The sequence below is a fragment of the Sus scrofa genome, chromosome 3, assembly GCF_000003025.6.
Source record: "Sus scrofa isolate TJ Tabasco breed Duroc chromosome 3, Sscrofa11.1, whole genome shotgun sequence".
Taxonomy (NCBI): Eukaryota; Metazoa; Chordata; class Mammalia; order Artiodactyla; family Suidae; genus Sus; species Sus scrofa.
This window is the reverse complement of record NC_010445.4, coordinates 80,346,774-80,362,427: the sequence shown is the minus strand read 5'-3', so window position 1 is coordinate 80,362,427 and position 15,654 is coordinate 80,346,774. Positions and strand designations below refer to the sequence as shown.

At 38.6% G+C, this 15,654-nt stretch overlaps 1 protein-coding gene across 15 annotated transcripts in view; it reads right to left on the bottom strand.

Annotated features, from left to right (window-relative positions):
• USP34 (ubiquitin specific peptidase 34) overlaps positions 1–15,654 on the bottom strand; it is a 258,619-nt gene that overhangs the window by 227,087 nt on the left and 15,878 nt on the right. Inside the window, exon 2 of one of the 15 annotated variants that reach the window (XM_021087501.1) lies at positions 14,641–14,687. The exons of 13 other annotated variants lie outside the window; for them this stretch is intronic. Coding sequence is in view for 1 of the 2 variants with exons in the window: in XM_021087497.1 (XP_020943156.1) it covers positions 11,736–11,766 (31 nt within the window). In the remaining variant the exon portion in view is untranslated. Of the gene's footprint in view, positions 1–11,735; positions 11,767–14,640; positions 14,688–15,654 lie in introns of all 15 variants that reach the window. One more of the 15 variants, XM_021087497.1, reaches the window with a different exon arrangement.

The window sequence follows — 15,654 nt, the reverse complement described above, 5'->3', positions numbered from 1 at the left end:
AGCAAGAAAGGAAAAGAGAGGAGAAAAAAAGACTACACAGAGTAACAATAATGCAGACTTCTGACCTAAAGAATAAAACCTTCAAATTGTTAAAATAATGACCAATCTAGAATTTTACACCCCAGTAAACCTCAATCTAGAATTTGATACCCAGAGTAAATCTCAATAAGAAAGGTGAAATAAGATTTTGGACAAATGTATATGTTTACCATTGACAGACCATGAACAGAAACTTAAGATTAAGAGGTACCTCAAAAGGGGGGGAAGGGAAGAAATCCAAGAGAAAGAAGCAAAAAAGATATGGTTAAGAAGGAAGCAAACAAGTGGGTAAACCTAAATAAGCAAACTGGCAAAAAACTAATAATACTTATTATAGATCTTTCTTGACTTACAACGGCATTACATCCCAATAAGCCCACAGTAATTTGAAACATATGTAATTTGAAACAACATAAGCTGAAAATGCATTTATTACATCTTACTTGCTTAACACCATAGCTTAGTTTACCCATCTTAAACATGCTCAGGGAGTTCCTGTCGTGGCGCAGTGGTTAACGAATCCCACTAGGAACCATGAGGTTGTGGGTTCGGTCCCTGCACTTGCTCAGTGGGTTAACTATCTGGCGTTGCCGTGAGCTGTGGTGTAGGTTGCAGACGCGGCTCGGATCCCGCGTTGCTGTGGCTCTGTTGTTTTATAGACAAAAACAACACAAAAGCAAAGTTCCAAGAAACTACAAACTAGGACAAGTCTTTGCAAAAGAGTTACCTATGAGTTCAAATAAACAGATCAGAAAAGAAAAAGTGTCCCATTTTCAAAAAAAAAAGGACAAAAAAATAAAAAATGATACATGTGGTTCAAACATACCAATACAATACTTTTTCTTACAAGATTTGCAAAAAAAGCTTAACACCTAGTGTTGATAAACTTAAAAAACAGGACTTTCAAACATTAGTAAAAAAATTTGACAATATTTATCAAAATCAAAAATAGACTGATCCTCTGAGTGTTAGATAAGCATCTTTCTCTATATATTTTTTCTCATCCAAAATAACACTCATCAATATTCAACATAGCATTGTTCATAATACCAGAAGACTGCAAATAATCTAATGTCTATCAACAGAAGACAAGTTAAATTCATGTTAATAATGGAAAATTATGCTTCAGAAAAAGGGGGGATGCTCTTGATAAAGTGGTATTAAATAATCCTCCAAAAGTTAGGTGAACAATGACAAAACATCATTTTTAATTAATTTTATAACGATCCTCAAAAAAAAGACTATCATCAATCAAATTTTTTTTTTTTTTTTTTTTTGTCTTTTTGTCTTTTGTCTTTTGTTGTTGTTGTTGCTATCTCTTGGGCCGCTTCCGCGGCACATGGAGGTTCCCAGGCTAGGGGTCGAATCGGAGCTGTAGCCACCGGCCTACGCCAGAGCCACAGCAACTCGGGATCCGAGCCGCGTCTGCAACCTGCACCACAGCTCACGGCAACGCCGGATCCTTAACCCACTGAGCAAGGGCAGGGACCGAACCCGCGACCTCATGGTTCCTAGTCGGATTCGTTAACCACTGCGCCACGACGGGAACTCCTCAATCAAATTTTAACAATTAAAATTTTAACAATTCACTGTTTGAAAACTGAGAAATCAACCAAAAAAATCAGGTATTTATCCTGCCTTCCTGTACTAGTGGTAACTCAAAGTAATTGAACAGGTAATAGAAGTAAGTTTTTCCTTATGCAGATAGAAGAGCTAATGAAAAATGATAGAATTAGAATATCACCATTTTGCAAACGCTAATGAAATAAAAGATTTAGGCTATGGCATTACCAAAAAAAAAAAAAAAAAAAAAAGGCAACAAAATGACACTATTTGCCTTCTGATGGAAGACTACAACATATCCTATAAAACAGTAAGCCAAGAAACCTAATCTAAATCTGATTAAGCCCCTAAATTTAATCACTAAATTACAGAAAAAAGAAGACAAAAACACACATTCAATAATTCCACAAAGATAAAATAAGCAACATCCAAAATGAAAAACATCTATGGGGGGTTCCCGTCACGGCACAGTGGTTAACAAATCCAACTAGGAACCATGAGGTTGCAGGTTCGATCCCTGCCCTTGCTCAGTGGGCTGCCTTGAGCTGTACCGTAGGTCGCAGACGCGGCTCGGAACCCGAGTTGCTGTGGCTCTGGCGTAGGCTGGTGGCTACAGCTCCAATTAGACCCCTAGCCTGGGAACCTCCATATGCCGTGGGAGCGGCCCAAGAAATGGCAAAAAGACAAAAAAAAAAAAGAAAAAAGAAAACCTCTATGGGATAAATGATTCATGGAATCAGTAGTTTCCTCAACAATAAATGGCAAGAAAAAAAATTTTTAAACACACAGAAGAGAGGTACCAAAAGACTAAAATAGTCTTAATTAAGTCTGATTAGGAAATGACTCCTAGAAATCTCTCCTTAAAAATAAAAATTTAGGGAGTTCCCCTCATGGCTCAGCGGTAACGAACCCAACTAGAATCCATGAGGACGAGGGTTCAATTCCTGGCTTCACTCAGTAGGTTAAAGGATCCGGTGTTGCCATGAGTTTTGGTGCAGGTCACAGACACAGCTTGTAGCTGGCGTTGCTGTGGATGTGGCATAGGCTAGCAACTACAGCCAAAATTTGACCCTCAGCCTGGGAACTTCCATATGCCACAGGTGCAGCCCAAATAAATAAATAAATAAAAATAGTAACAGATTGGAGTACCCGCTGTGGCACAGTGGGTTAAGGATCCACTGCCGTCTCTGAAGCTGCACAGGTTCAATCCCAGGCCTTGCACAGTGGGATAAACATCCAGCATTGCCACAACTGTGGTGTAGGTCACAGCTGCAGCTTGGCTTCAATCCCTGGCCCAGGAACTTGCATGTTCCATGGGCACAGCCAAAAAATAAATAAATTTTTAAAAAGCAATAGGCAACATGGATAACTTACATACAAATAGTACATAAAGTTAATTTCCTTTTTTTTTTTTTTTTTTTTTTTGTCTTTTTGCTATTTCTTGGGCCGCTCCCGCGGCATATGGAGGTTCCCAGGCTAGGGGTCGAATCGGAGCTGTAGCCACCGGCCTACACCAGAGCCACAGCAACGCAGGATCCGAGCCGCGTCTGCAACCTACACCACAGCTCACGGCAACGCCGGATCCTTAACCCACTGAGCAAGGGCAGGGACCGAACCCGCAACCTCATGGTTCCTAGTCGGATTCGTTAACCACTGCGTCACGAAGGGAACTCCCTAATTTCCATTTTAATTATACCAAAGACAAACCTAAGCTTGAGTTGTATAAAGTATATGAGTAGACAGTCATGTCATCAAAATAGCAAAATGGAAGTTTTCTACCACCTTCCAAAGGATACTTATTTTGACATCACCCATGGATAACACTGCCTTTGTGGAAGTCTGGAAGTACAGCAGAGAAGTTCCAACACACACAAAAAATCCAAGATTGGACACAATGAAGAAAATAAAAGGAACAGTTTCAATTTATCTGTGACATCCTTTCCCCAAGGCAGCACAGCACAATGCCAAGAGAAATCTTGCCTGAGGATGCCCCCAACCCCAAAGAGGCGCTCCCCAACTCATCATATACCTCCCTCACACACACTCCCACCCTGTGGCTAGCTCCCTATCTACACCCCTAAGGGCAGCAAAAGCAAGCCTTCACAGACAGCTAATGAGTATGTGCAAAAAGCTGTCCCAACTCTGCAGAAATGGAAGAAAGTACATAAACTAGAGAATTCAGCACCACTGTTAAGGAAAGCAAGTAAGAGGCAGTCCACACTCAACACGGCTTTGCATGATCAGCAAAGGACATAACAATCTTTAAGAATTATCCTCCAAAAGAGAACAAGAAATGAGGAACAGATATACCCACAGAAAAGGTCTGAGAAAGCCTCAGAATTCCCAATAGGGCTGAAAGAAGCTATGTCTTTCCTGAAGCCAGTCAGTAAAAACTGAAGATGACTGCTTCTTCAAAGGCAAAAACAGCAACTCAAGATATCATGGAACATGAAAAAAAATAAACAATAAACCACCAAAGAAACACAATAATTTCCAGTAACCAACTCCAAGAAAAAGGAGATATACAGTATGTCCAATAAATAATTCAAAATAGGTGTTTTAAGAATGCTCAATGAACTACAAAAAACAAAACAAAACAAAACAACACAGAAAGACAAACACAAATACAATGAATAAAAACAAAAATGCAAGAGGGAGCATCAAAACCATACTTGATCAAGCAGAAGAATCTATGAAGTGGAAGAAACTGAAATTACCCAGAGAACTAAGAAAAAAGAATGAAAGGAAACTCAAAGAAACTATGAAATACAATTATGAGGAAAAATCTATTTCTGGATTCCCAGAAGGAATAAAGAGGAGGAAAGGAACAAGAGTTTACTTGAAAGAATAGCTGAGAATGTCGCAGATCTGTAAAGATACTTAGACATCCAAATTTATGAAGCTCATACTTCCTAAAAAATTTCAATTCAAAAAGATTCTCTCCAATACATATTAGAATGAAACTATCTATAAGAGGGGGAAAAAAAATTCTTTGTGAGAGAGTTTTGTGAGATCTTTCCTCACAAATCATCTGTAAGACTATCAGTGCATTTCACAGCAGAAATCTTACAAGTCCAGTAAGAATACAATGACATAGTCCGAGTGCTAAAAGAAAAAAACTGCCAAGCAAGAACACTTTATTCAGAAAAGCTGTCCCTCAGAAATAAAGTCTACTACTATAATATGGTGGCATGTCAATGAATTAACTACAGCATAAAGGTTAAAGAACAAAACTACTATAGGTAATTATAGTTAAAATAATTTGTTAATGGACACCTAATATAAAAAGATGCTGGACAGAGCTCCCCATTGTGGCTCAGCATGTTAAGGACCCAACACTCTCTCTGTGAGGATGCAGGTTTGATCCCTGGCCTCATTCAGTGGGTTAAGGATCCTGCATTGCTGCAAGCTGCAGCATAGGTACAGATGCAGCTCGGCTCCAATGCAGCATAGGCTGCAGCTGCAGTTGCAGCTCCAATTCGATCCCTGGACAAGCAACTTCCATATGCCACAGATGTGGCCATAGACAAAGATGCTGGCATGCCCTGTTGGCTCAGCGGGTTAAGGACTGTCATTGTCACTGCTGTGGTATAGTTTCAATCCCTAGCCTGGGAAATTCCACATTCCTTGGACACAGCCTCCACATCCCCCCAAAAAAGATGTAAACTGTGATATCAAGTACTAAAAACTAGGAGCAAGAGGAAAAGGATAGTTTGTGTACACAACGTTGTTATCTGCTTAAAATGGACCATTATGTCTACAACATGTTTTATTTAAGTCTCATGGTAACCACAAAGCAAAAACCTAAAGTAGATACACAAAAGTAGGGGAAAAAAAAAAAAAATCAAAGCATACCATTAAGGACATATCAGTTCACAAAAGCAAGACAGTAAGAAGAAGAAAGGAAAAATGAAACTATAAAACAGCCAGAGAACAATAAAATGGCACGAGTCAATCTATACCTATCCATAATGACTTTAAATGTAAATACATTAAATTCTCCAGTCAAAGGCACTGTGGCTACGTGGAAAAAAAGAACAATATCCAATTAGATGTGGCCTAAAATATTTAGACTCACTATGTAAGGACACATATAGACTCAAAGTGAAAGGAAAGAAAAATATATTCCATGCAAATAAAGAAAGAAGGGAACAAGCCATATTTATATCAGACAAAATAGACTTTAAGCCAAAGACTGTAATGAGACAAAGAAGGTCATTATATAATGATAAAGGTGTACATTCATCAATAGGACACGAAAACAGTAAATAATATACAGGTACCCAACATCAGAGCTCAAGACAGAAAATAGACAATAACAGAAAGGAACTTCAATATCCCACTTTCATCAATAGATAGAGCAGAGAGAAGATCAATAAGGAAACACTGAACTTGAACTATACTTCACAACAAACGGGCCTGACACATATAGAACATTTCATCCAACAGCAACAGAACACACATTCTCCTTAAGCACACGTGGAACATTCTCCAACATTTAATATGTTGGTCATTAAACAAGTCTTATCAAATTTAAAAGACAGAAATCATACCAGTTATCTTTTCCAATCACAGTGGTATAATATAGATCAATAATAGGAGGAAAGTTGGAAAATACACAAATATGTGGGCATTAAATAAAACACATACGAACAATGAGTCAAAAGTTAAAAGAGAAATAAAAAACATCTTGAGACAAAAGTAGAAACACAACACACTAAAACTTATTGAATGCAGCATATATAGTCCTAAGAGAGAAACTTACAGTAATAAATGCTACACTAATAGAAAGGAAAAAAAAAAAAAATCTTCAAATAACCCAGCATTACACCTTAAGAAACCAGAAAAGGAATGTGCCAAGCCCAAAGTTAGCAGAGGACATAAATATCAGAGCAGAAACAAATAAAATAGAAACTGGAAAAACGGAAGAAAGAAAAACAACAACAACAAAACTGAAAGCTGCTTCTTTGAGAAGGTTAATAAGAAAAAAAAAAAAAAAAAAAAAAAAAAAAAAAAAAGAACAAACCCTTAACCAAACTAAGAAAAAAAAGAGAGCAGTTCCCACTGTTGCTCAGAAGGTTACGAACCTGACTAGTATCCATGAGGACACGGGTTCTATCCCTGGCCTCTCTCAATGGGTTAAGGATCCAGAGTTGCCATGAGCTGTGGTATAGGTCGCAGACGTGGCTTAGATCCCACACTGGTGTGGCTGTAACACAGGCCAGCAGCTGCAGCTCCTACTCGACCCCTAGCCTGTGAACTTCCACATGCTGTGAGTGTGGCCCTAAAAAAGACTAAAAGACCAAAAAAAAAAAAAAAAGAGAGAGAGAGAAAACACTCCAAATTAGAAATAAAAGGAGACAATTGAGGTATTACAACTGAAGGATCTTAAGAGACTACTAGAAACAATTATAAGCCAACAAGTTAGACAACCTAAAAAAATAATTACCTAGAAACCTACAAGCTACAAAGACTGAACCATGAGGAAATAAAAAATCTGGATGGACCAATAATGACTAAGGGGAACACAGGCAAAATATTAGCTGACATCAAGCGTACAAATGTCTTTATTTAGGGCCACACCCGCAGCATACGGAAGTTCCCTGGCTAGGGGTTGAATTGGAGCTATAGCTGCCTGTCTATGCCACAGCAACACAGGATCCGAGTCACGTCTGCAACCTACACCACAACTCATGGCAACGCCAGATCTTTAACCCACTGAGTGAGGCCAGGAATCGACCTGCATCCTCATGGATACTAGTCAGGTTTGTAACTGCAGAGCCACTGCAGGAACTCCAGAAATGTTTTCTTAGGTCAGCTGCCCAGGACAATAGAAATAAAAACAAAAATAAACCAATGGGACCTAACCAAAATTACAAATTTTGCATAGCAAAGGAAAACATTAAAAAAAAAACAAAAAAATGAAAAAGACTAACAACAGAATGGGAGAAAATAGTTTCGAATGATGCAACTGGCAAGGGTTTAATCTCCAAAATATACAAACAACACATATAACTCAACAGCAAACAAACAACCCAAATGAAAAATGCGCAGAAGACCTAAACAGACATTTCTCCAAAGAAGACGTACAGATGGCCAACAGGCACATGAAAAAATGTTCAATATCACCAATTATTAGAGAAATGCAAATCAAAACTACAATAAGGTACCACCTCACACCAGTCAGAATGGTGTGACTACAATAAGACTACAAATAACAAATGCTGGACAGGATGTGGAGAAAAGAGAACCCTCCTGTACTGGTGGTGGGAAATGTAAATTGGTACCACCATTATGGAAAACAGTATGGAGGTTCCTCAGAAAGCTAAACATAGAACTACCACATGATCCAGCAACCCCACTCCTGGACATATATCTAGACAAAACTTTTATTCAAAAAAATACATCAAGGAATTCCCACTGTGTGGCTCAGCAGTAACGAACCCAACTAGTATTCATGAAGATGTGGGTTTGATCCCTGTCCCTGCTCAGTGGATTAAGGATCCAGCACTGCCATGAGCTGTGGTGTATGTCATAGTCATGTCTCAGATCCCAAGTTGCTGTGGCTGTGGTGTAGGCTGGCAGATGCAGCTCCAACTGGACCCCTAGCCTGGGAGCTTCCATATGCCATGAGGGTGGCCCTAAAAAGACAAAAAAAAAAAAAAAGATACATGTACCCCTATGTCCATTGCAGCACTATTTACAACAGACAAGACACAGAAACAACCTAAATGTCCATCAACAGATGAATGTATTAAGAAGATGTGGTGTATATACACAACGGAATACTACTCAGCCATAAAAAGGAACAAAATAATGCCATTTGCACCAACATGGATGGAACTAGAGATTCAGGTTCTAAGTGAAGTTAAATCAGAAAGAGAAAGACAGATACCATATGATATCACATGGAATCTAAAATATGGCACAGGTGAAACTATCTACAGAACAGAAACAGGCTCACAGACATGGACAGCAGACCTGTGGTTGCCAAGAGGAAGGGAGAGGGATGGACTGGGAGTTTGGAGTTAACTGATGCAAACTGTAACATTAAGAATGAATAAGTGGAGTTCCCGTCGTGGCTCAGTGGTTAACGAATCCAACTAGGAACCATGAGGTTTTGGGTTCGATCCCTGGCCTTGCTCAGTGGGTTAACGATCCAGCGTTGCCGTAAGCTGTGGTGTAGGTCACAGACAGGGCTCAGATTTGGTGTTGCTGTGGCTCTGGTGTAGGCCAGCAGCTATAGCTCCAATTCGACCCCTAGCCTGGCAACCTCCATGTCCCGTGGGAGCAGCCCAAGAAATGGAAAAAAAAGAAGAATGAATAAACAATGTGGTCCTGCTAGCTCAGGGAACTATGTCCAATCACATGTGATGCAACATGGAAAAGATAATATAAGAAAAAGAATGGATATATATGTATGACTGGTTCACTTTGCTATACAGCAGAAATTGACTGAACAATATAAATCGACTATAATTTTAAAAATCAAGGAAAAAATAACAAGAGAACTGAATTAATCAAAAACCTCCCAACTAAGAAAAGTCAAGGACCAGATGGTTTCATCATTGAATTCTACCAAATATTTAAAGAATAATTAAATCAATTCTTTTCAAACTCTCCAAAAAAAACTGAAGAAGAAGGAACATTTCCAAACTGATTTTACATTAAAGGCCAGACTCACCCTGATACTAATGCCAATAAGGATACAAGAAAAGAAAACTACAGGCCAACATTCTGATGAATATACATGCAAAAATTCTTCAGTAAGAGAGTTCCCGATGTGGGTTAATGATCCAGCTTGTCTCTGTGCTGTTTCTGGTTCAATCCCTAGGCTAGTGCAGTGGGTTAAGGATCCAGCATTGCCACAGCTGTGGTGTAGGCTTTAGATGCAGCTTGGATTTGATCCCTGGCCCAGGAACTTCCATATGTCACAGGTACAACCAAAAAAGGGATAAATAAAAAATTCTTCTGCAAAATACCAGCAACCAATTCAACAGCACATTAAAAACAGAAATCAGGAGTTCCCGTTGTGGCACAGTGGTTAAACAAATCCAACTAGGAACCATGAGGTTGTGGGTTCGATCCCTGCCTTTGCTCAGTGGGTTAACGATCTGGCGTTGCTGTGAGCTGTGGTGTAGGCTGCAGACATGCCTCGGATCCCACATTGCTGTGGCTCTGGCATAGGCTGGCAGCTACAGCTCTGATTAGACCCCTAGCCTGGGAACCTCCATATGCCACGGGAGCAGCCCAAGAAATGACAAAAAGACCAAAAAAAAAAAAAAAAAAAAAGAGAGAGAGAGAGAGAGAAATAAGGAGTTCCCATTGTTGCTCAGTGGTTAACGAACCCGACTAGTAACCATGGGGTTGTGGGTTTGATCCCTGGCCTTGCTCAGTGGGTTAAGGATCAGGTGTTACCATGAACAAACAGTAGTGTAGGTCGCAGACACAGCTCAGATTCCACATTGCTGTGGTGTAGCGTAGGCTGGCAGCTACAGCTCCGATTCAACCCCTAGCCTGGGACCCTCCATATGCTGCGAGTGAGGCCCTAAAGACAAAAGACAAAAGACAAAAAAAAAAAAAAAAAAAAAAAGAGAAATTGACAGTAACACAGTAATAGTGGGGCACTTTAACACACCACTTACAGCAATTGAGAGGTCATTCAGATAGAAAAATCCAAGGAAACACAGGCTTTAAATGATGTATCAGACCAGATGGACTTAATATATATATTTATAGAATATTTCATCCAAGAGCAACAGAATACACATTCTTCTCAAGTGCACATGCAACATCCTCTAGGACAGATCACATTCTGGGCCACAAATTAAAGCCTCGGTAAATTTAAGAAAACTGAAATCATATCAAGTGTCCTTCTTGACCACGCTATATGACTAAAAATCAACAACAAGAAAAAAACTACAAAAAAACAAAAAAACACATGGAGACTAAACAACATGCTACTCAACAACCAATTGCTCATGGAAGAAATCACAGAGGAAATTAAAAAATACCTAGAAGTAAAAGACAACAAAGACACAATCCAAAATCTATGGGATGCAGCAAAAGCAGCCCTAAGAGGGAAGTTTATAGCAATACAAGCCTACCTCAGCAAACAAAAAAAAAAACCTCAAATAATCTAATTTTACACACAAAGCAACTAGAGAAAGAACTGACAAAACCCAAACTTAGCAGAAGGAAAGAAATCATAAAGATCAGAGAAGAAATCAATGAAATAGAAACAAAGAAAACCAAAGAAAAGATCAATGAAACTAAAAGCTAGTTCTTTGAAAAGATCAACAAAACTGATAAACCCTTAGCCAGACTCATCAAGAAAAAAGAGGACTCAAATCAACAAAATTAGAAATGAAAAAGGAAAAGTTACAACAGACATCACAAAAATACAAAGGATGGTAAGAGACCATGCTATGTCAGAAATGGACAACCTAGAAGAAATGGACAAATTCTTAGAAAAGTACAATCTTCCAAGACCAAACCAAGATGAAATAGAAGATACACCAACCAATCACAAGCACCTGATTAAAAAACTTCCAATCAACAAACGTCCAGACCAGATGGCTTCACAGGCGAATTCTATAAAAAATTTAGAGAAGAGTTAACACTTATCCTTCCGAAACTATTCCAAAAAATTGTAGAGAAAGGAACACTCCCAAACTCATTCTATAAGACTACCATCACCCTGATACCAAAACCAAAGATATCACCCACAAAAAAAGATAAGTACAGGCCAATATCACTGACGAACATAGATGCAAAAATCCTCAACAAAATACTAGCAAACTGAATCTAGCAATACATTAAAAAGGATTATACACCATGATCAAGTGGAATTTATCCCACAGATGTAAAGATTTTTCAGTATCTGCAAATCAATCAGTATGATACACCACATTAACAAACTGAAGAAAAAAAATCATGATCCAGGAGTTCCTACTGTGCCTCAGTGATGACAGGCCCAATTAGTACCCATGCAGTTGTGGGTTCAATCCCTGGCCTCACTCAGTGGGCTGGGGATCCGGCCGCCATGGGTGGCGGAGAAGACGCAGCTCGGATCTGGCATTGCTGTAGCTGTGGTATAGGCCGGCAATTGCAGCTCCAATTCAACCACTCACCTGGAAACTTCCATATGCCACAGGTGCAGCCCTAAAAAACAAACAAAAAAAACAACCCATATGATCCTCTATTCAGAGAGAGCTCTTGACAAAAACTAACAACCATTTCTGAAAAAAAGCCTCCAGAAAGAGGGCATAGAGGGAACCTACCTCAGTATAACAAACCCACAGCTAACAAACATTCACAATGATGAAAATCTCAAAGAATTCCCACTAACATCAGCAACAAGACAGACAAGGATGTCTGCTCTCACCACTACTATTCAACATAGTTTTGGAAGCACTAGCCGTGGTAATCAGAGAAGAAAAAGAAATAAAAGGAATCTAAATTGGAAAGGAAGATGTAAAACTATCACTGTTTGCAGACAACACGATACTATACCTAGAAAACCCTTAAGACACTACCAGAAAACTGTTAAAGGAGATTGGGTCATGGCTCAGTGGAAATGAATGTGACTAGCGAGCATCCATGAGGACACAGGTTTGATCCCTGGCCTCACTCAGTGGGTTAAGGATCCAGCACTGCCAAGAGCTGTGGTGTAGATTCGCAGACACAGCTCGGATCTGGCATTGTTGTGGCTGTGGCATAGGCCAGTGGCTACAGCTCTGATTCGACCACTCACCTGGGAACCTCCATATGCCACAGGTTCGGCCCTATAAAGATTAAAAAAAACAAACAAAAAAAACTGTTAGAGTTCATCAATGAATTTGGTAAAGTTTCAAGATACAAAATTAATACACAGAAATCAACTGCATCTCTACATACTAACCATGAAAAATCAGAAAGAGAAATTAGCGAAACCATCCCATTTACCATCATATCAAAAAATACTTAGGAATAAACCTACCTAAAGAGATAAGAGACCTGTACTCTGAAAACTACAAGACACTGAAGAAAGAAATCAAAGATGACACAAACAGATGGAAAGATACACCATGCTCTGGATTGAAAGAATCATGTTCTGGATTGGAAGAATCAATACCGTCAAAACGACTATACTACCCAAGGCAATCTAGAGATTCAATGCAATCCCTATCAAAGTACCAAGGACATTTTTCACAGAATCAGAACAAAATATTTTAGAGTCTGTTTGGAAGAAGAAAAGACCTGGAATAGCCAACGCCATCCTGAGAAAGAAAAATGGAGCTGGAGGAATCAGGCTCCTTGAATTTGAACTATACTACAAAGCTATAATCATCAAAACAGTATGGTGCTGGCACAAAGACAGAAATATAGATCAGTGGATCAGGACAGAAAGCCCAGAATTAAACCCAGGCACCTACGTTCAACTAATCTATGACAAGAGAGGCAAGTATATACAATGGAGAAAAGACAGTCCATTCAGTAAGTGGTGCTGGGAAAACTGGACAGCTACATGTAAAAGAATGAAATTAGAACACTCCCTAACACTACACAAAAATAAACTCAAAAGTGTACTAAAGACCTAAACATAAGACCAGATACTATAAAACTCTCAGAGGAAAACATAGACCAAACACTCTGCCATGAACCACAGCACTATCTCCTCAATGCACCTCCTAGAATAATGACAATAAAAACAAAAATAAACAAATGCGACCTAATTAAACGGAAAAGCTTTTGCACAGCAAAGGAAACCCTAAATAAAAAAGACAACCCACAGAATGGGAGAAAGTATGTGCAAATGAAGTAACTGACAAGTGATTAATCTCCAAAATATATAAACAACCTGCATTCATGTAGCTCAATACCAAAAAAACAACCCCATCAAAAAAATGGGCAAAAGATCTAAACAGACAATTTTCCAAAGAATACAGACAGCCCCAAAACACATGAAAAGATGTTCAACATCACTAATTATTAGAGAAATGCAAATGAAAACTACTATGTGGTGCTACCTTACACCAGCCAGAATGCCCATCATCAAAAAGTCTATAAATGCTGGAGAGGTGTGGAGAAAAGGGAACCCTCTTACACTGTTGGTAGGAATGTAAATTGGTGCAACCATTATGGTAAACAGTATAGAGGTTCCACAAAAAACTAAAAACAAAATTACCGTATGAACCAGTAATCTCACTCCTGGGCATCTATCCAAAGAAAACCATGACTGGAAAAGATACATGTATCCCAGTGTTCACTGCAGCACTACAATATAATCACCAAGAATGGAAGCAACCTAAATCTCCATCAACAGAGGAGTAGATGAAGAAGACGTACATATACACAAAGGAATATTACTCAGCCACAAAAAAGGAATAAAATAATAGCATTTGCAGCAACACGGATGGACTCAGAAATTATCATACTAAGTGAAGTTAGTCAGACAGACATCAACATCATATGCTATCACTTATATGTGGAATCTTAAAAAAGGATACAATGAACTTATTTGGAGAACAGAAACAAACTCACAGACTTTGAAAAACTTAGGGTTACCAAGGGAGAAATTTGTAGGGGGAAGGAGGGACTGGGAGTTTGGGATAGAAATGTTCTAAAATTAGGTTGTGATGATGGATGTACAAGTATAAATAAGATTCATTTAAGAAAAAAAAAGAAAGAAAAACCCAACATCACATCCATGAGGATGCAAGTTTGATCCCTGGACTCAGATGGTTAAGGATTCAGGGTTTCCCGCCACAAGCTGCAGCTTAGGTTGAAGACATAGCTCAGATCCTGCACTGCCATGGCTATGGCGTAGGTCAGCAGCAGTGGCTTTGACTGGACCTCTAGCCCGGGAACTTCCATATTCCACAGGGGCAGCAGTATTTAAAAAAAAAAAAAAAAAGTTAAAAAAAACTCAAACTCGATTCAAAAATGAATTCCAGGCAAATCAACATAAAAACAGATATAAACACATCATAGTAAAACTGCTGAAGACCTAAAATGAGGAAATGTTAAAGTCAGACAGATAAAGAAAGAACTTACCTATAAAGAAGCAGTAACAAAACTGACGGCTGATGTATCAGTATGACCTATTAAAGCCAAAAATTTAAAAAGTGGAATGACTTACTGAAAGAAGCAACCAACAGTACCCACCAACTTGTAATTCAATACCCTATTTCAGTGTTTGCTTGTCTGAAAATATTTTATCTCCATTTTAAAAGACAAGCAACTATTGGGAAGGTCATCCACAGCAGAACCACACTCAAGGAAATGCTAAAAGAAAAACGATCCTAGATAAAAGCCCAGAGATGCTATAGAGAACAAAGAGCAACAGAAAGGTTAAATGTGGGTATATCTAAATGACTACTGACTTTATAGTAATGTCTTATAGAGCTTTTTTATAAGTAATGAAAATACACTACAACAATAGTATAAAAGACAGGAGCAAAATAAATGGAATTATTCTAAGGCCTTCCTACTTAAAGTGTGTTTTAAAGACCAACATCATCAACATCACCCAAAGCTTTGTTAGAATGAAAAATCTCAGTCAAAACTGAAGACTACTTGAATTAATCTGAATTTTTAAGAAAATCTCCAGGTGATTCACATGTACATTAAAGTTCCAGAGGTACTATTCTAAGGTCTGGAAAGTAGAACAAGTACTAAAATAAATTCCAGTGTGAGAAATCCACACAGTTAAGCAAGATTTAGATAAAGAAGCAATCAAGAAAATAAATATGAATACAAGACGAAGGACTCAGTTTCACTTTTGTTGAATATGAGGACAAACAAGGATACTTAAATAGGAATGTCTAGCACTAAGTTAAAGATACTGGTCTGACACTTGGAAAATCAGTCAGGGTTAGAAATATATTGTGAAAGTTGTCTAAAGGATTTTGACGTCACTGGGAGTAGGGTGAATCCTTAATTCAACCTCCTCATGATAAAAACAGCAAAGGACTAAGTAACCTCCACACTGAAGAGTTTAGAGTCACAAAACTCTGAATAAGAAAGAGGAACTTTTTTGGGGGGGGGGCGCACACTCAGCATATGGAG